The sequence below is a fragment of the Peromyscus leucopus genome, chromosome X (genome assembly GCF_004664715.2).
Source record: "Peromyscus leucopus breed LL Stock chromosome X, UCI_PerLeu_2.1, whole genome shotgun sequence".
In the NCBI taxonomy this organism is placed as follows: Eukaryota; Metazoa; Chordata; class Mammalia; order Rodentia; family Cricetidae; genus Peromyscus; species Peromyscus leucopus.
The window spans coordinates 20299530-20321548 of NC_051083.1; the positions used below are offsets into that span (position 1 = coordinate 20299530).

Sequence of the window (22019 nt, forward strand, 5' to 3'; positions counted from 1 at the left end):
ACTTTAGGGGTTCTCTGCTAATCTGAAAGACCTAGTATTTTTTCACTTTAAATTGACACATAATTGTACATACTTGTGTGGTACTGTATGACATTTTATTACATGCATATAATGTGCAGTGATTAATTGGCATATGTATCACCTCAAATATTTATCATTTCTCCTCTCTGCCAGCTACTTTGAAGTATATAATTATCTGTTGTCAACCGTAGTTATCCTGCTGTGCTCTAGAACATCCGAAGTTATTCCTCCTATACCTGTTGTTCTCTTTTCCCCTCTCCCTTCCCCACTAGTCTATACTCAGCTTCTTACCAACATCTTCTAGGTTCTGCAGTAAGTGACCACATGTAGTATTTGACTTTCTATGCCAGACTTAGTTAACAGAAACCAAAAGTAAGTTTACCTCTCTAATTGATTCTCAGGAACTCCTTACAGTGTAAGTGTTAATTCGGCATCATAATATCATGATAGAGCTTATAGATTACTTGAAAAAAAAAAGACGACTCATTTACTGCACAAAGGAAACATCAATGTTCGATAATATATATTCAGCATTCCCTGGGTTTCTTTATGTATATCAATACATTGGATCTTCACTAACGCTGAAGGAATAAACACTACTTCCCTTCCCTATATACCAAATGAAAGAGCAAAACAAAACAGAAACAACTGAGTCATTGGAAAGTTAGCCTTCTGCCCAGTTTCTCAGATCCAGCAATGGGCAAAGTGAGATTCCATCCAGGCAGTATGGCTTCCGATTCCATTGTTCTTAACTGTTGTGATCCACTGCCACAGTAGGTGCATTGACATAGGTAGGCTTTGGTATTGAAAGTCTTATATGATGTATACACAGCAACTGGAGTGACTCTAACCCTTGTATAGACTAAGGTTCTGAGAAGATATTTTAGGAAGCTTCTTAAATGGCAGAGTGGAGCTGGGAGCATTTGAGGGCAGGACCTAGAGATTTCTTTTCCTGAGAGATTGCCCTGTCGTAGTCCAGCTCAGTGGAAGAAAGTTGAGCGTCCTAATACCCAATCACTGGAGGTTTGTTGGGGGTGGGAAGGTTACAAAGAATGAAGTAAAAGGGCACTTGGACATCTTCCAGGCAAGCTGTGCAGCTGCATGAATTCTACAGATAAAAGTCTCAAAATAACCAGGGGAATGGCAAGAAGAGTGGGGACAAGTGAAAGGGAGACATGCGGATGAGGTGGCCCTGGCCTGTGGATGTGTGCTAGTTAGCTAGAGGCCATTGCCTCTTGTCCCTCATACATACTGTCCTCAGTGCAGTTTCCACTCTCCTAAGCCCCCATCCCAACATCTTGGCATGAAGAGCTTTAGCTGGGGTTTGGATTAGATTGGGTTGCCTTTATTGCTGGATCATCTCATAGCATTGGCAGCCATGTGAACGGTGCTTATTTATCGGCTCTCTGCCTAGCAATGGCTGCACTCACTCCTATTCCCAAGGTGTCAGATTTACTCTGATTTATTTAACCTTGGCTGGAGAGTATAAAGATGATCAGATAGTGCCAATCTCTTTGGAGTGCCCTGGACAGCTCATTTTAAGAGGGAGAGGGCCTGTGGAGAGGGAGGCAGCAGACTCCAGGGAAGGACAGTTTTGCAATGTCTTGTTGAGTAGGGTGAGCAGTGAGGTAGTGAAAGTCTGCTTCCAGTTTAGGTCTTAAATTGTTAGCTCCAAACATTGCATTTTGAGTTAGGGACATTATGTTTGTGTGTTTGTTTTGCGGGCCCTGAGTCTGTTTCTGAGTTGGAGCTTCACATTTTTATTACGCCTGCTTTTTTATTTCAAAGCTGAGACCTATCTCCATCACCTTTGCCATGCCACACCACACAGGATGTAAGCACATGATCTTTGGTTTTTCATTTGCATACTCTACTAGTCCTGTCTTCATTGGCGGGAAGTAGCTGGTCAGACCTGGGCTGTCTTGCTGGCTGCCTTCCTTGCTGGGCTCCAACTTATCTTCTATGTACATAGCCCTTAGAGTTCAGAGGCCTCTGCTGACTTCTGCCTAGCCTCTGGCTTTCAGCACCCACGTCCCCACTTGTACATACAGGAGCAGAAGGAAAAGAGGGAGCTGGAGATAGTCTGTGAGAGGCTTAGAAACCCAGTGCATCCCCCTGGCCCAGCCCTGCCACCTGCTGCTGTGGCCACGACAACAGAAAGGACAACTAGGAACATAGGAAGAGAGGTCCAATACCTTGTGGGCAGTGCTATCATTAGCTGCAACGACTAAGATGGCTCAAGAGATGGGAGAGCTCACTCAAACCAGGTTGCAGAAGATCTGGATTCCACACAGCAGCAGTAGCAGCGGGCTGCAACGGCGAAGGGGCTGTAAGTGGGGTTTACATTTGCGGGTGGTGGGGGTAGGTGGGGTTAGAAGAACAAACGCTACTCCCTGTCCACTGCTGCCCCCACATAGAAGTTGGAATAGATGAGCAATGGAATAAAATAGCTAGAGCATAGCAAGAGGCTAATATGAGAAAGGGTAAGGAGGTAAGAGAGAAAGGCAGGTAGAGAAGAAGACAAAGAATGAGGATTAGATAAAGAGCACCGAAACTACAGGGACCCCTGACTAAGGGCTTTCCCCCTTGAATCGGGAGCTTGTTTAGAATGCTTCTTGTTTAGAATATGAGCATTCTAGTATAGTACTATTCAGAATATTTTATTTTGGCGTCTTTTATGAAGGATCTGGAAATGAATTTTGTTTAATTCATGCCAGGGTGAACTAAGGTGATGGTTCCTGGCATGGTGTCTCAGAGGAGAGGTGCTGAGTCCACAGCACTACCATGTCACTGGCCAGCATTGCCCTTCCTCTTTCACTGTCCTTTTCGAAATAAGTCTGTACCTGCCTGCGCTAGGAAAGACCGAACACTGGGCTCCTGTAGTGCCTCTCTGGCCTTGACATTTCTAGACAGTCTTGCTGTTTTCAGGAGTTGAGGGGAAAGACAGTATTGCAATGCCAAGTCTGCTGGTGTATTATTCACTTTGAAATTTTAAGGAACAGGGACTAAGGGGAAGTAAGCAAAGCTTGGAAATAAGCTTTGAAACCGAAGTATGCCATTTCTCATAGATAACCAAGGATAATCATGCAACAAGGTGTTTGCAGCCCAGCTTGAGAGAGCAGAAGGGGGTTAGAGATAAGACATCTGTGAACTGCAGGACTCGGACAGCTCAAGCAGCCGCTGAGGAAGCTTCCAGACTCTTAATGTTAGAGGAGGGTAGGCCTAAGGCATACTAGGGGCAATACTTCATCATAGCAGTTCCAGGGAGATGTACAATATTAGATTAGTGCATAGGATATAGGATATGTATACAAGAAGCAGACTGGAGAATAAAACCCAGTGTCATGTTCTCCATTGGTCTCTCCATCAGCAATCCCAATTACTCATCTGGCAATGTAGGAGTCTATATGAGATAGAACCTCATTCCATCCTTACCCATCCAACCACTCTTGATCCTGTTGGGTTTAGCTGAAAAACAGTGAAGCCATTCTGCATACAAAACTCTTCCAGAGTGAAAACCCTTATATTCCTAAGAAATCTGACCAATACTCAGGAGGCAGATTCAGGAGGATTGCTGTAAGTTTGAGAGCTAGTCTTAGCTACACTGTAAGTTCTTAACCAGCCAAAGCTATATCTCAAAAACTCCATCTCCAAAACAATGTAAGAACAAACCCCGCACAAAACAGAAAAATATGTGTTTATTTTAATTATGAGCTCCACATTCCTTAATTTTTCATAAGAGTAACACTTACCAGATGCAAGGCTGTGTAGCATTGAGTCCCACCTCCTGTGTTAGTAAATGTAGACAAGCCTCTTTTTGCTTCTGTTCTCTCACCTGTAGACTGATGTTGCTAACAGTGCTTTTGCAAAGGTTAGATAAGCTGAAGTGGGTAACGTGCTTAGAAGAATGTCCAGCACATAGTATGCACTCAGTAAATGTTATTAAACAAAAACATGGTTGCCTACTCTTATTCAATATCATACCCTGTGTTAAATCCTGAGCCTGGCCCAGGACAGATGCTCTCTAAGTGATCACTTAACTTTTTACTTTTACTTTTATCATTGCCGTTTTCACAAGACACTCCTTAATGATTAACTGAATTTTGTGGCCAGGGCCTTCAGCAATGTCCGCCTTTCCTCCCAGGCTAGGTAGGCAGGCTATTGTCCCCAGAAAGGTCTGACTCACCTTTTGCTTATAGCATCCTCTCTGGAAGATAGAATCAATAATTTTGTCCTGACTATTAAAATGTATAGCCATGTATAGAGTCCTTAGATAGCTGCACTTTCCTACCAACATTATATGTAGATGAGCTACACATATTATTGTTGTGTCTTCCTAGCTTATTTTTCCTTTTTGTGTGCAATTATATTTTGTGACTGACTATCTTGTAGTTAACCTATTTTACTATTGATGCCCATTAGATAATTTTGAAATTTTAGCTTTAAACAATAGTGAAGTGGTCATTTATCTTAGTAAATTCTTGTATCTTGCCCTTCTTAGGGAGTATCTTGGCTATTCTTGGCCAACTGCTCTTCTCATAAACTTTGGAATCATCTTTTCAAGTTATACACACAGAGAGGCAATATTTTAAAGATTTGTTTGGAATCACACTCAATCTGTAAATCAATATGGGGAGAATAACCATCTTGTGATATTTAATTATCCTTGAACATGCTATATCTCTTGACAAATTTTGACTTTTTTCATGTTATTTGGAGTGACATTTTATAATTTATTCTAGGAAGGGTTTGCACATCATTTTAAGGATTTTTTCTTGTTTATTTTTATTGTTACTATAAAGAGTACCTTTGTAGAAAGTTGTGTTTTATAGTAGTTTGATTATATATATATATATATACACACACACAATTAGTTTTATATGGTGAATTTATAACTGACAAACCTAAGTTTTCTTATTAGTTTTGGCAATTTTTGTGCAAATTACAGCTTTCATTTTTTCCCCCAGCAATCCTTATCCTTATGATTCTTAAATATCTTTTTTATATTAATAATTTACTAAGACCCTCCCTACCTCCAAAACATACAAACACACATACAACACAGTGCAATGTTAAAAAGTATGTTAATAATATGCATTTATAGGTTGATCCTGTTTTTAAAGGGACTGTTTTTGAAAGTTTGACCATCAAGTAATTAAATGTTTTTTGGCAGATACCTATTAAGAAGGTAAGGAAGTTCTTTTTTATTCCTAACGACATAGTTCTTTAAAAGTGAGTTGGTGTTGAAATTTATGAGTTGTATTTCTGTATCTATTGAAATACAGCATGATTATTTTACTTTCAACTTTTTTGTGCTACATGTTTTTTCTTATTATGAGCTAATCTTGCAGTCCTAGGACATAAAAGTACTTCTAAATTTAGTTCAGTAAAATTTTGTTCAGTACTTTAGTATTTTCTTCAGGAGAGATTCTGTTTTCATGTTGTCGTTTTCTGGTTTTGGTGTCAAGGTTATACTAACATCATGCAATGAGGTGAGAACTATTTTCTTTCATTCCATCTCTGACAGAGTTTGTCCCCGAACTATCTGTTCCTCAAATATTTGGCAGAACTTCCAGATCAAACAGTCTAGTCCTCGTGTGTCTTTTAAACCTTTCAACGGCTCCAGTTTCTGTGAAAGTTATGGTGTTTGTTTTGCTTGCTGCTGTCCTTGTGTAAGACTTGCTAAGTTACGGTTTTCTGGGAATTTTCCCTTTCACATGTTTTCAAGTTTATTGAAAGTTTGTGTGTGTGCATCTTTTAAAAGGTGTTTTCTTTTTATATGTTCTTTTTTTCTAAGATTCATTTATTATTTCTGTATTTAAAAACCTTTTTTTCACACACTGTATTCTCTAACAACATTGTTTACTTGTACCTTTGTGTTTTTTTCCCTTGACAAATCTTGTGAACAGTTTATAAACTGTATGGTTCTTTTTAAAGTAAAAAATCAGCTTTGGGTTTTGTTTTTTAAGCTTCATTTTTTTGTTTGCTCCTTCTGTATCTTTATTTTTTGCTTAATCAGCTTTCTAGTAGCTATTCATATCTTATTCTCTTTGAATATTTTTTAAACTGAGTTAGATGTTCGTCTCATTTATTTTCAGGCTTTTTTCTTTTCTGATATATAATTGGCCTACTAAACAGGGCTTGTGTTCTATGTATGCATAAATCTTTCTAGACCATTTGATAACCAGACACTACCATAGATTTGCTTAGTCTATCACTTACCAGTTGCCCTCATTGTCTTAGTCTCTATTTCAGGACTGCTAGAACAGCAGGACACCTCTTCTACTTCGTGCCAGCCCTTGAGCCAGCTTCTGTTTAGATAGGTCATATCCACTCAAATTCCATTCCTGCCAGAAAACAAACTTTGGATGATCCCAGGTCCTTGAGATATACTTTATGGAGCATTTGGTGACTGTTCTTTGAGCACTTGAGAAGACTGTATATTTTACCTTTGTGTTGTGTTTATCTTAATTAAATCTTGCTTGTTAATATGGTTGAAATGTCCCACTATTCTACTGGAGTTTGGGCTGCCTATCATTGTGGAAAATTTGTTAAAGTATCCTAATAATTTGCCAAATTTGCCAGCTTGTTACAAATAATTTTGATAGTTACAAATATATTTAGACTGCTGGTTAAGTTTCCAACCTTGGAAAAATGGCTGAGGTGCCTTTAACATATCAAAGCTGGACCTGACAGCCAGGTTCTCCTAGCATCCCTCAGTCCAGACTTGTTACAGGGTATGGTTAGCATACCATGCCCTCTGCCCTGAACTCTCCAGCCCCGGGGATGGGCTACCCTTCCCCCAGAGGCTTTTCTCTATATGATCTAGACATTTTGGTTACCTGCCCTTTTGTATGTTTGGCCTCCTGGCTGCTGAACCTGGTTCCCCTCTCTCCCTTTTCCCATATATTCCTCCTCTCCCGCATAGCCCAGTTCGGTCTGGTCATGTCCACTCTAGATTCCTCCAGATATTCCTGCCTCTGACTATGCTTTCCCACATATCTATAATAAACTTGCTTCTCCACCATACCTAGGAGCAGCCATATCCTTTTCTTTCCTCTTTATTTCTTTTTTTTAAACTACTATATCTTTGGCAATATCAAATAGTTGATTATTGTTGTCATATTGCCCTACAATCTTATTTTCCTTTGATATTAATATACCTACGCTCAGTTGTTCTAAGTTTAATATATGCCAGGTATATTTTCCTTTTTAAAATTTGTTTTATTTTGTTTGAGACAGAGTCTCTCTATTAAGTAGCTTTGACTGTCTTGGAATTCACTATGTAGACCAGGCTGGCCTCGAACTCATAGGATCCACCTGCTTCTGCCTCCCGAGTCCTGGGATTAAAGACATGCACCACCACTGCCTGGCTTCTTCACTTCTTTTATAGTATCCTTCCTTTCTCTCTCTCTCTTTAATGAGATAAGGTGTCAGGTAGTTTAGACTGGCCTTGAATTTCTGATCCTTCTGTCTCTACCTTCCTAGTGCTAGGTTGACAGGTATGTACCACCATGCCTAGCTTTTACAGTGTCTTTGTAAGTACAAACATTTTTAATTTTGAACAGTATAGAAGCAGAAGGATCACAAGTTTGAGGCTAGCTTTGGCTACATAGCATCTTTCAGGTCAGTCTTGGTTATAATACTGTGTCTCAAAAAGACAATTGTTTTAATTTTGATAAGTCCAACATACTTACTTTCTTTTCTTGCTAGTAGTTTAAGTATCATTTCTAAGAAACTAATTGAATGCTATAAAGATTTATACCTAGGTTTTACTTTAAGAATTTTGTAGTTTGGGTTCCTATATCTAGATCTTTAGTCCATTTTGAAATAATTTTATCATATGGAATGAAACAGTAACATAACTTCATTTTGTCTTTACAAGTGAATGCCTGGTCATCCCAACTGCATTTACTGAAAAGATTTCTTTCCACACTGAATTATTTTGAGACCATTAATGAAATTCAGTTGACCATAAATTAAAGAAAGGATTTATTTCTGGGCTTTTAATTATACTGAGCCCCCATTAATTACACAGTCTTCATTACTATACTTTTAGCACATAGTAAAATTTACATATAATAAATTTTGAAACTTTGAAACATGAGTCCTTCAATTTTGTTCTTTAAAATCATTTTGGCTACTTTATTCATCTTTTGCATTTTCATATGTATTTGGGGGATGCATTGGTCTATTTCTGCAAAGGGGCTGCCTTTGATCTGTAGATCAGCCTGGGAGTATTGCCATCTTAACAATATTGAATCTTGGCTTTTGAGCTGTTTCATTTACTTGGGTTGTTTTGAACTTCTTTGTAATTTTCAAAGTACACTTTCATGTTTATAGATTTAATTTTTATGGCAGAATAAATGGAATTGGTTTTCTTAATTTCAATTTTTTTCTTATTGCTACATTTAAAAATATTTATTTTATTTTTTAGATTATAATTACATCATTTCCTCCTTCCCTTTCCTCCCTTCAAACCCTCCCATGTACCCCTCCTTGCTCTCTCTCAAATTCAATGGTCTCCTTTTTCATTAATTGATATATATGCATATATGTATATATTCCTAAATACATTAATACAGTCTGCTCAGTCTGTATACTGTTACTTCTGTATATGTTTTCAGGGCTGAACTTTTGCTACTGGACAGTCAATTGATGTGATCTTTCCTGGGGAAGACTGTTTTTTTACCACTCTCAGCTTTCTTTATTTGCCTGTAGTCCTTTGTGTGGGGTTGAGGTCTTGTGGGCTTCCCCTCATCCATGTTAGCATATCTGCTGCTGTCCATATTCAGCTCATGTTTAGGCTGTTGTATAGGCGGAAGTTTCTGTCCCAGCAGCAACTCCCAAATACCCAGCAGCCACTTCCCAAATCACCACACAGAGGTTTATATTAATTATAAATGCTCAGGCTTATTACTAACTGGCTCTTACCTTAAATTAACCCATAATTCTTATCTATGTTTAGCCATGTGGCTTGGTACCTTTTCTCAGTATGGCATTCTTATCTTGTTTCCTCTGTGTCTGGCTGGTGACTCCTGACTCTGCCCTTTCTCTTCTCAGCATTCTTAGTTTAGTCACCCCGCCTATACTTCCCGCCTGGCTACTGGCCAATCAGCATTTTATTAAACCAGTTCAAGTGACAGAACTTTACAGTATACAAGAGGATTAGTTCACAGCTAATCCTGTTGTGTTGGTAAGACTTTATGGTATACCTTCTGTCATCCCTAAGAGACACAATCTCAGAGAAAACTCTATTCCTCTTACTTTTACAATCTTTTCCCCCACCCCTATTTCTCAACAATCCCTGAGCCTTAGGTGTGGGATTTTTTATTGTAGGTGTATCTGTTGAGACTGGGCTCCACAGCTCTGTTTCATTTGGTTGTGGTTTTTTGTAATGGTCTCTATTGCAAAGGTAAGTTTCCCTGATGAGGGATGAGAACTACACTTATCTATTGGTATAAGGACAGCTATTTATTATGTGCTTAGGGATTGTACTTGTTTAGTAAAGTGACACTTCATAGGTTCTCCTCTAAGATCCATGACTTCACTAGCTCTGTGTAGTTGGCTAAGTTTCCAGTACCAGGCATGATTTCCCTCTCATTGTTTGGGATGTAGGTCCAATTAGAGAGCTGTTGGTTACCACCAAGGTATGAGTACCACTACTGCACCCTTAGGGTTATTGTGCCATGCTGGCCATTGTTGTGGTTCATAGGCATCATAGGTGGGTAAGATGGTTGCTTCCCTTGTTGGTTGCTTCCCTTCTTCTGATACCATAAAAGCTAGTCCTCAGTGAAGAGGCGTTTGGATCAGTTCCAGCCCAGGAGCCTCTGGGTACTTTTTCTGAAGTGCATGGCATCTTCAACAGTAGTGTGTATGCCCACTTATGAGGGCAATCAAGGGCATTAACAATACCCTATAATGTTTTGGGAGTCCCTTGGACAATCTTGATGAATAACTTAAAAGAGGGTTTCTCATGCCTGGTGTTGGGGTTTTGTTAGATGGTCGTTGGGTCTTGGCAGGAGCATTGTCAGTCAAAATGGGAAATTTTCATTTAAACTACATATGTATGTTTATATACCAACTTATGTATATTATAGTATTTTTAGGTAGTTAATAGTATGATTCCTTATGACTCTTCAAACATCCTTACTGTTAGTTTATCCTCTTCCCACCTTCTTTTGTATTTATCTCCCTCTTAGTCTCTAAGGAAAGCCCCCCCCCCATTTTTCTCACTTTTCACAGTCAGATCAATTGTACCCTGCTGTTCCCCTCTCTATTGCTCCCAAACCCCAGCAATGGCCCATTATTATGTTTCTGATTTCTGCATTTGCTCTAGGTTATGTGATCGTATATGAAGATTTGGAGTTAGGGACCATGGATAAGAGCATGTGATATTTCTATTTCTGAGTCTGGGTTGCCTCATGCAACCAGATGATCTTTTCTAGTTCCACCCATTTACCTAAAAAAATTTTTTTTTACCTCATTTCTACTTTATTGAAGTGTAACTGATTTTTATGTACTGATCTTGTTTCCTGTGACATTGCTGAAGTAATCATGTTCCATAGTTTATTGTATTCCTTTAGCTTTTTTTGTATATAAGATTATGTTATCTGCAACAGAGATAGTTTTATTTCTTCCTTTCAATCTGGATTACTAAAATTTATTTTTCTTGGGTAATTATGTTGTCTAGAACCTCTAGTTGGATGTTAAGACAGAAACGTGTGGCCACAGACACAGAGACTGGGGTAATGCAGACTCAAGTCCAACAATGTCAGCAGCCACCACATTCTAGAAGAGGGGAAAAAATGTATCCTCTTCATATGTATAGCCTCCAGAACTGTGAGAAAATAAATTTATCTTACTTTTTGAAAGAGAGAAACAGATGAGGTTAAAACAAACACCCTGCTTTTGCCCTAATCTTAGGTAACTAAACATTCAATCATTCACCATTAAGTGTGATATTATTGTGAATTTGTTTTTGAAGTTTGTGATTATATTTATGTACAGAAAACTTAGCAGTGTACATTTAACCCAATATAGTGGCGAGTTCTTTGCCCTTTGCCTTTTCCAGCTTGGCAATCCGAGCCACAGATTTAGGACCCAGGACATTGTCTCCCCAGTGGTGGCAGATCTCATCATATCTGTTGTTGTAATTGGTCCTAATAGCTTCCACCAGCTTAGCCAGAGCACCCTTGTCTTCCGAGTTAACCTGTGTGAAGGCAACAGTGGTGCATGTCTTCCTGTGGACCAGCCGCCCCAGCCTGGCCTTTCCCTTGATGATGCAGTAGGGGACCCCCATCTTTCGACACAGGGCAGGCAGGCAGACCACCAGCTCAATGGGGTCTACATCGTGGGCAATCACCACCAGCTGAGCCTTCTTGTTCTCCACCAAGGTGGTGACTGTATTGACCCCTGCTCGGAGGACAGGTGGTCTCTTAGTTGGGACGTCCCCTTTGCCAGCAGCTTTCTTCTCAGCACGGGCCAACAGCCTTTGCTGCTTCTCCTGCTTTGTCTCTGGCCTGTACTTGTGAGCAAGCTTAAGCAGCTGGGTAGCTGTTTGCCGGTCCAGGGCCTGTGTGAACTGGTTAATGGCAGGAGGTACCTTGAGCCGCTTATAGAGGATGGTTCTTTGCCGCTGCAGCCTAATGTAGCCATTTGACTAAGCGTGTGAGATCTCTTTTGGGCTGGATGTCCTGCCCAATGCTGAAGTTCTTAGGCCTTTTCTCAAACAAAGGGTTCACCACCTTTTTGGCCTCCTGTTTCTTCACGACAGCGGGGGCCAGGGCCACCTTCTTCCCCTTGGCCTTCTTTCCCTTGGGCATCTTGCTTGGCTGGAGGAGAGAGAAAAGCTATTGTGAATTTTTTGTAGAAGCCTGTGATGATTACCTTGATTGGCGACTGGATTGGATTGAAAAACACCTAGGAGATTAATAAAGTACAGCATTGCGTCTGGCTATGAGAGCACATGCAGGGAGGATTAACCAATCAGAGTTCTTCCCTGAATGGGATGACACCATCCCATAGGCTAAGGACCCAGGTAGAATAAAAGAGGCAGAGGAGAAGCTCCCTAGTTCAGACCTCTCTCTGCTTCATATTACAGTGTGAGCTGCTTTGCTCTTCCCTATGCTCTCTGCCATGATGGACTGAACCTGTGAGCCAAAGTCAGTCAGTCTCTCCTATCTTAGTTGTTTTCCTCAGGTATTTGCTACAGGAACAGAAAGTCTGATCAACACAGTATCCTTTATGAAACTGAACCTTCTGTTCTTTGTCATGTGGCATGATTGTGTGGCTTTTCATTTTCAATTTTTGTTATGCAGTATTACTTTTCCCAATTTTCAGAAATTATACCAACTTTGCATTCCTATAAACATCAAATTTGGTCACAGTATGTAATATTTTTTAATGCTTCTCTGGAACCAATTTGCTAGTATTTTGTTGAGGTCACATATTGATCTGTAATTTTCTTCTAATATCTTTGTCTGGCTTTGGTATTTCAGAAATATTTTCATTTCTTTTTATTCCATCCCACTGGCCACACAATTTCAATGTGTCCGTTTTGGAAGCAGCATATTCAAGTTGTAGCATTTGCCCTAGGATTTACAGTGTACATTTAAATATTTAAGTTTATATTCAAATGACAAGTTTATCTTCAAATATCACTTCATGCATAGCATAGATACCTTTTGCCCAAGGATTCCTAATTCCTCTGACTTTACCCTTGGGCTTTGCCATTAATCATTAATCATTCCATTTATCTATATGCTATAATCACCCAATACATTGTACTCTAACTTCCATATGCACAGGCATAGGCATACTCATCCACACACACACATGCAAAAAAGACCTCTGTTCAAAGGGATTAGTCTTCAGGAAAATACAAATCATAACAATAGTGATATATTACTATATGCCTATTAGAATAGCCCAAATTTTAAAACATAGAATTCTATTTTCCTTCATTAAAACTGTGAAAAATCCCTTTATTAAATCCTTTTCCAACTCTTTTCCTTTTTTATATAGATCCAGATTTCTGAGCTCTATCTAATGAGCTAAAGAGCCTTCAGCATTGTCTAAAGCACCCTCAGTGTTGATTATAGGACAGACCTGTTAACACTGAATTTATTTTTAAGAACATATTGCTAAATATTGAATTCTAGGTTGACAGTTTATTTTTTTAATTCCCTTTCACTGTCTTCTGTCTTCTAATAAGTCTCTGAAGTCTCCATCATTGTTCTTTTATTGATTAAGTGCCTCTCCCTACTCTCTTTATGACCTCCTTCAAGATTATCTTTTTCTTGCTTTTTGTGAAATTAGTTAGAATTATAATTGCCAAAGATTGGAAAATTGTTCAGTCACTTATTTTGGGCTTCCCTTTTGGTCACATTTCAGAGAGAGTCTCTTCTCTCTCTTGCAGCTTTCCCAGTTGTAATCACAGCACTGAATGTTTATTGGCATATTGCTAGGGTATGGGGACAGATGACTGTTCTCTTGTCCTTTAAGTTAAAATTATATAATTGATTAGCGCAGTGGGCCTGTTTCTTGCAGCTCTGGCCATCATGAGTATTCCTCTCCCTTCTCTGTCCAAAGCATTTGCAACGTATTTTCTTAAAACTCTCTTTCCCACTGATGATAGACTTTAATTTTTTCCTTAGATGAGACATGAAGGCTGGAACAGGATTGTTATGGGACAAATTTACCTTCCTCTAACTGTTCAAAAATGCTAACATTACAAAGTCCTTCCTTTTCAATCTCAGACCTCTGTTAGAGAAAAGAGCTAGAGAGAGACTCACAGTCGCTATGCTTATGTTCTTCTGTCCAGTGCCACATGTTCTTCTGTCCAGTGCCCTTTTAACTGCTCTGTAAAAAGCATGTGAGATTCCTGTAAAAATATTTAATAAAAGTGTGGCGACTCCAAAGAGTTCCAAAGGTTCCTATAGGGCCTTCTTACTCTTGTGCTAAAGTTTGTCAAAATCATTATTGAAGAATTCTTACTAGCTTTTTGGCATTTAGGGCCTTCATTTGTTGTCCCTGAGTCCCAATGGGACAACTGGCTTTTAATAAAGTGAACCAAGTAGAGAGCAAGAGAGAACCAGCAAGATTGAGACAAGGGTCATGATCTATTTACAAAGCACAAGAGTTCACATGAGAACTACCATACAAACTACTGCATGTGCTCTGTTTGACCGAGGGATCTCCCAGTAGATCTTGCCTCCCAACAGCATTTTAGAAACCAGAAAACAGTTCAATTAGTACTTTTATTTACTATACATTTGGCATAGGAGCTAGCATTTTTACTCCTAGATATAATAATTCACTTCATTTCTCATAAAGAAAATTGAAAAAATATTTATACCAAATATATATTACAATATATAGCTTTATTAAAAATTCATGAAAAAACTAGAAATAACCAAGATGCCTTCAATTGATGCTGGATTAACAAACTAAAATACCACTCAGGAATGAAGAGAACTGTTGAGTCATACAACAATTAGAATATATCTCAAATGCCTTACAAACTAAAATCTATTGTACTAAGAAAAAAAGCCTGAATCAAAGGTTGACATAGAATATAATTCAATCTATTTGAAATCCTGGGAAAAGCAAGGTTATCGGAATAGAATATAGATCATAGTTATCTGGGCTTGAGGGTGGGATGTCATTAGTTCTAATTACAATCAGCTATGTAAGGGAAAATTATAGGAATGGAATTGTTCTGTATGGTGTTATGGAAGTGAATATTTGACTTTATATACTTGTAAAAACTCAGAGGGCTGAATTTGTGTTTTGGTTTTTTTTTTTTTTTTTTTTTTTTTTTTTTTGGTTTTTCGAGACAGGGTTTCTCTGTGTAGTTTTGTGCCTTTCCTGGATCTTGCTCCGTAGACCGGGATGGCCTCGAACTCACAGAGATCCGCCTGGCTCTGTCTCCCGAGTGCTGGGATTAAAGGCGTGCGCCACCACCGCCCGGCCAGTGTTTTGGTTTTTTTAAACAAATCATGTAAAGTATTTGGATAATCTAGCATTGAATATAGTTTGTGACATACAAATCTGAACTGTATTACAAGTATATAGAACAGCCTTACCAAATGGGATGGAGCTAGAAATAAATAACTATTGTTAATGGTTTGATTGATACTATAAGACTAATAACAGAAAGTATCAGTGCATAGATACTACTGTCGTTGGTGAATTTGTTTCTCATAGGGTTTTGTGTAGTGGATCTCTTAAAAGTTGTTTAGAGATTCCAAATCTTATTTAACTCTTTTGGGAAATATTAATGTTTCTCTTTTAGTTTTCTATATATAATATTTTCAGAGCTTTTTCAGAAATACTATTTAGACCTGTCTTCTGTGTACCCCTCCAGTGGTCTATCTGGGTCTTGGATAGAAGTCTTAAAAGGTAGTTAGTTGAGCTTCTGAATTGGTATTCTAATTAGCACCAAAACACTAGCAAGTCATAAATAAACTCGTTCTTCTTTTGTTTCTTTTCAGTGCTTTCCAGTTTTTTAGGCTACCATTTTCTGTCCTCTGTTCAGAAACTACTCACTGTAATGGTTGTACTCCTTCTAGAAGCAATGTAGAAGGAAAGGAAAGAGGGAAAACGCCTATGAAGTGTAGTCAGAAGTTTTTCTGTGTCCTGCCCAGTAAATATACACAGGCTTATATTAATTATGAACTGTATGGCCATGACCTATGGCTCAAGCTTCTTGCTAGCTAGCTCTTATAACTATACTCAGCCCATTTCTATTAATCTGTATGTTGCCACATGTTCCGTGGCTTTACTGTGTGCCATTACATGCTGTTCCCTGGACAGCGGGATGGCATCTCCACTGCCTCTGCCTTTCTTCTTCCTGTCTCTCTCTTGGATTTCTTGCCTGGCTATATCCTGACTCACCATAGGCCAGAGCAGCTTCTTTATTAACCAATCATAGCAACACATATTCACAGCATACAGAAAGACATCCCACAGCACTCATCCCACAGCAACGAAATCTGCTTGTGTCCTGCTGACACTGTCTCAAACTCCAGAAAGATTCTCAACCCATAGCGTTTTGATTCCTATAAGCTCCCATTCTGGACCACTTCTACTTCTGAGATGCCCTTGAGGTTGCTTCCCTCACTATAGAACTAAATTGTAGAGTCTTGTTGTTTATTTCTGCTCTTTTAGGGGGCCTGCCACCAAGCTCCCAAATAAATCACACACAGAAGCTTATGCTTAATTATAAATGCCCAACCTTAACTTGCCTTAGTTTCTAGCCAGCTTTTCTTAACTTAAATTATTCCAACTACCTTGTGCCTCTGGACTTTTATCTTTCTCTTACCTTATTCTTACTCTGTGGCTTGCTGTTTGTGTAGCTGGGTGGCTGGCCTGGAGTCCTCCTCCTTCTCTGGCTGCTCCCTTTACTCTTCCATCTTTTTCTCTCTCCTCCCAGATTTCTCCTTCTATTTATATTCTCTGCCTGCCAGCCCTGCCTATCTCTCTCCTGCCTTGCTATTGGCCGTTCAGCTCTTTATTAGACTAGTCAGATGTTTTAGACAGGCAAAGTAACACAGCTTCACAGAGTTAAACAAATGCAAAATAAACAAAAGTAACACCCCTTAAAATAATATTCTACAACAATAGAGTAAATAAAAACCCAAAGGAGACTGGGATGTAGCTCAGTGATGGAGCACTTGATTCAGTCTCTAGTAGCTAACCCACCACCACCCCCCAACACACACACAAAATAACCTCACCGGGCAGTGGCAGTGCACAACTTTAATCCCAGCACTCAGGAGGCAGAGGCAGATGGATCTCTGCGAGTTCGAGGCCAGCCTGGGCTACAGAGTGAGTTCTAGGAAAGGCGCAAAGCTACACAGAGAAACCCTATCTCAAAAAAACAAAACAAAAAGAAAAGAAAATAAGCTCAAAGGATTTCTCCCATTGTCTCTGAACATTATTTCTCACTTCTGTTTCTGTTTTTTTAAAGTATATTAATATGTATTTATTTATACAAAGTTATGGGATTCTTTGCTCAAGCCCAAACTACAAGCTTTATTCTATGACTTACTCTGTCCATTAAACAGTGCCCATTTCTGTGTTTCATGTGATATTGAATTCAGGCTCAGGATAGTGAAGGCTATAAAAATAGTGTTAATTGTGTAACTCTCTAGATGTTCCTGCTTGTTTGTTTGTTTGTTTTTTCATTTGTTTATTTAGGGGTGAGATGTATACCATGGTCTGTAAGGGGAAGTAAGACAACATCTAGTGAGAGTTCTTTTCATTCACCATGTGGCTTTGGGGTTTGAATTCAGGTCAGAATTGAACTTGATGACAAGTGTCTCTTTGCTCAGCCCTCTCACTAACCCTTGTTTGAGACAGGGTTTCACTGTGTAGCCCAAGTGAAGTCTTGACAGGCAAGTCTCAAGATCATGATCTTCCTTCCTTAGTTATCAAGTGCTGGTGTTACAGGTATGTGCCATTAGACATGTTTAATTATTCCTTCAAACTCTGGTATTTTTTCCTAATTCACTTTCTATGCCTATTTTCAATATTCATGCAGAGGTTCAGACATTCTTTTAGGGTTTTATATTTTAGTTACTGATAGATAAAAGATACCAAATAAGACTGGGCTGTATGTGTTTTGTAGAAAGCACATATTTGGTTATTATTTCTTTATCTGGTATTGGAATCTCTCTCTTTGATGTAGGTAGGCAATTTATATTGAAACTCATTATTCATATACTTGGATTAAAACTCACCATCTTGGTGGATATTGGGGTGCCTACATGTAAAGCCAACACCCAGAAGTCTAAGGCAAGAGTTTCATAAGTTTCAGGCCAGCCTGGGGTACCTGGCAAGAACCTATTTCAAAATATACATAACTTTCTTTGCAAAATCCTCGCATCTTGTGAAGCATTGTCTGTTCATTATATTTGTTCTTGCTATTTCCTCTTCATAGTATATATTCACTTTTCTTCATTATGTCTTCAAATATTTCTTCTGCCCATTCTTTCTTCCATATGTACATATTAAGTATACATGTATTACATTTCCTATTCACATGTTTGTTTTTGTTTTTCTATTTTCCTACTTTTCCTTATTATATTTAACTACTTTAAATTTTTTATTAAGAAAATTTTTTCATTCATTTTACACACCAATCAAAGACTCCCCTCTTCTCTCCTCCCATCCCCCAGGCTCCCCCAACTCACTCCCCACTCCCCCCACAAGAAGGCAAGGCCTCCCATGGGGAGGCACATCCAGTAGAGGCAAGTGCAAGCCCTTCCCCTTGCCTCAAGGCTGCACGAGGTAGCCCATCATAGATAATGGGCTCCAAAAAGCCCTCTCATGTACCAGAGATGGATTCTGAGTATACTGCTGGGGGCCCCCGAAGCAGATCAAGCTATACAATTGTCTTGCTATGCAGAGGGCCTAGTCCAGTCCCATGCAGGCTCCACAGCCATTGATCCAACTTTCATGAGTTCTCACTAGTTTGCTTTGGTGGTCTCTGCAGGTTTCCCCATTATGATCCTGATGCACTTGCTCATAGAATAACTTCTCTGTCTTCTACTGGACTCCTGGAGCTCAGCCTGGTGTTTGGCTGTGGATCTCTGCATCTGCCTCCATCAGTCATTGGAGAAAAGTTCTGTGATGACAGTTAGGGCATTCACCAATCTGATCTCTGGGGCAAGCCAGTTCAGTTCAGGCACCCTCTCCACTATTTCTAGTAGTCCAAGCTGGGGTCATCCTTGGGGATTCCTGGTAACTTAGCTAGCACCAGGTTTCTCTCTATGCCCATGATATCTCCCTCCATCATGGTATCTCTCTCATTGCTTTCCTACTCCATCCCTGTTCCAGCTTGACCATCCCATTCCCTTATGTTCTCATCCCCCATCCCCTACCCTTCATTGCCCACCCCTTCACCCCCAGTTCACTCATGGAGATCTCATCTATTTCCCCTTGCCAGGGTGATCCATGCATCCCTCTTTGGATCATCATTGTTAGCTAGCTTCTTTGGAGTTGTGTGTTGTTGTCTGGTTATCCTTTGCTTTACTTCTAGTATCCACTTATGAGTGGGTACATACCATGTTTGTCCTTCTGAGTCTGGGTTACTTCACTCAAGATGATATTTTCTAGTTCCATCCATTTGCCTGCAAATTTCATGATGTCATTGTTTTTCTCTGCTGTGTAGTACTCCATTGTGTGTATATACCACATATTCTTAATCCATTCTTCAGTTGAGAGGCATCTAGGTTGTTTCCAGGTTCTAGCTATGATGAATAATGCTGCTGTGAACATAGTTGAGCATGTGTCTTTGTGGTATAATTGAGCATTCCTTGGGTATATACCCAAGAGTGGTATTGCTGGGTCTTGAGGTAGATTGATACCCAATTTTCTGAGAAACCACCATACTGATTTCCAAAATGGCTGTACAAGTTTGCACTCGCACCAACAGTGGAATAGTGTTCCCCTTATGCCACATCCTCTCCAACATAAGCTGTCTTCAGTGTTTCTGATCTTAGCCATTCTGACAGATGTAAGATGGTATCTCAGATCATGTGGTTTTCACCTTTCAGTTTTTATATGGTGGATTACAGTTATAGATTTAAATATGTTGAACCATCCCTGCATCTCTGAGGTGAAGCCTACTTGATCATGGTGGATGATCTTTGTGATGTGTTCTTGGATTTGGTTTCCAAATATTTTATTGAGTATTTTTTTCATTTATGATCATAAGGGAAATTGTTCTTTAATTCTCTTTGTGTGTTGGGTATTTATGTGGTTTAGATGTCAGGGTAACTGTGGCCTTGTAAATGAATTGAGGAATGTCCCTTCTGTTTTTATTTTTTGAAACAATTTGAGGAGTATTAACTCTTTGTACTGGCTGGGTTTTTTTTTTTTTTTGTCAATTTGACACAAGCTAGAGTCATCAGAGAGGGAGGAGCCTCTACTGAGGAAATGCCTCCATGAGATCCAGCTGTAAGGCATTTTCTTAATTAGCGATCAGTGGGGGAGCATCCAGCCCATGGTGGGTGGTGCCATCTCTGGGCTGCTGGTCCTGGGTTCTATAAGAAGGTGGGCTGAGCAAGCCAGTAAGCAGCTCCCCTTCATGGCCTCTGCATAAGCTTCTGCCTCCAGGACCCTGCCCTGTTTGAATTCCTTTTCTGACTTCCTTCAGTGATGAACAGCAATGTGTAAGCCAAATAAACCATTTCCTCCCCAACTTGCCTTTTGGTCTTGGTGTTTTGTTGCAGCAATAGAAACCCTAACTAAGACACTCTCCTATAAAAGTCTGGTGGAATTATGTGCTAAAACCTGGCCCTGGGATCTTTTTCCCCCCCTGGTTGGCAGACATGTGACTGCTTCTATTTTACTATGAGTTATAAATGTTTAAATTGTTTATTTTGTCTTGATTTAACTTTGGTAGGTGGTATGTATTGAGAAAAGTATCCATTTCTTTTAGAGTTTCCAATTTTGTTGGAGTAGAGGTTTTTAAAGTATGTCCTTATGATTTTCTGGATTTCCTCAGTGTCTCCTGTTACGTCCCCATTTTCATTTCTGATTTTGTTAATTTGGATATTCTCTCGGCCTTTTAGTTAGTTTGGATAAGGGTTTGTTTATCTTGTTGATTTATCAAAGAATCAACTCTTTGTTTCATTGATTCTTTGTATTGTTCTCTTTGTTTCTATTTTATTGATTTCAGCCCGGAGTTTGATCATTTCTTGCCGTCTACTCCTCCTGTGTGTGTTGGATTCTTTTTGTTCTAGAGATTTCATGTGTGCTGTTAAGTGGCTAGTTGGAGATCTCTCTGATTTTTTTTTATGTCACCACTTAGTGCTGTGAACTTTCCTCTTAGCACTGCTTTCAATGTGTCCCATAAGTTTGGAGATTTTGTGTATTCATTTTCATTGGATTTTAGAAAGTCATGTTTCTTTTCTTTATTTCTTGACCCATTTTCATTCAGTAGAGAGTTATTCAGTTTCCATGAGTTTGTAAGCTTTCTGTTGTTTCTAATATCCAGCTTTAATCCGTGGTAGTCAGATAGGAATCAGGGTGTTATTTCAGTTCTTTTGTATATGTTGAGACTTGCTTTGTGTCCAAGTATGTGGCAGTTTTGGAGAAAGTTCCATGAGGACCTGAGTAGAAGTTATATTCTTTTGTGTTTGGGTGAAATGTTCTGTATAGATCTGTTACATCCATTTTGTTTATGGTGTCAGTTAGCTCTAACATTTTTATGCTTTATGTTTTGTCTGGATGACCTGTCTATTGGTATGAGTGGTGTATTGAATTCTCCCCCTTAGTGTGTGAGGGTCAATATATGATTTAAGCTGTAGAAGTATTTCTTTTACAAATTTGGGTGCCCTTGTGTTTGGTGCATAGATGTTAAGGATTGCAATGTCCTCTAGGTGGATTTTTCCTTTGATGAATATGTAGTGTGCTTCCCCATCTCTTCTGATTAGTTTTTGTTTGAAGTCTATATTGCCAGATATGAAAATGGCTCCACCAGCCTGTTTATTAGGTCCAGTTGCTTGAAATGTGTTTTTCCAACCCTTTACCCTGAAGTGATGTCTGTCCTTGATGTTAACATGTGTTTCTTTGATGCATCAGAAGGATGGACCTGTTTTCACATCCATTCTGGTAGTCCATGTCATTTTATTAGGGAATTGAGACCATTGGTGCTGAGAGATATCAATGACCAATGATTTTTGATTTCTGTTATTTAGTGGTGTGGGGGTGGTGGTGGTGTGTGTATATGTGTATAGTGCTTGCCCGCATGTTTCCCCTCTTTTGATTTGCTGGTCTGGAATTATTTATTCCCTCTGTTTTCTTGGATGTAGTTACCCTCTTAGGTTGGAGTTTACCTTCTAGCCCCCCTTCTGTAGAATTTGTAGATAAATATTGCTTAAATTTGTTTTTTTTTTTTCAGGACTGTCTTATTTTCTACATCTATGGTGATTGAAAGTTTTATTGGGTATAGTATTCTCGCCTGGCATCAGTGGTCTCTTAGA

At 39.2% G+C, this 22019-nt stretch overlaps 1 protein-coding gene and 1 pseudogene across 5 annotated transcripts in view; one reads left to right on the plus strand and one right to left on the minus strand.

Moving 5' to 3' along the window:
• Pfkfb1 (6-phosphofructo-2-kinase/fructose-2,6-biphosphatase 1) overlaps positions 1–22019 on the plus strand; it is a 60936-nt gene that overhangs the window by 3970 nt on the left and 34947 nt on the right. The window contains exon 1 of one of the 5 annotated variants that reach the window (XM_037199004.1): positions 1084–2350. The exons of 2 other annotated variants lie outside the window; for them this stretch is intronic. In XM_037199004.1, coding sequence (XP_037054899.1) covers positions 2254–2350 — 97 coding nt within the window. In that variant the 5' untranslated portion in view covers positions 1084–2253. Of the gene's footprint in view, positions 1–1083; positions 2351–22019 lie in introns of those variants that run through there. 2 more of the 5 variants (XM_028883456.2, XM_028883454.2) reach the window with 2 other exon arrangements.
• Positions 11036–11852, minus strand: LOC114702872 (annotated as a pseudogene).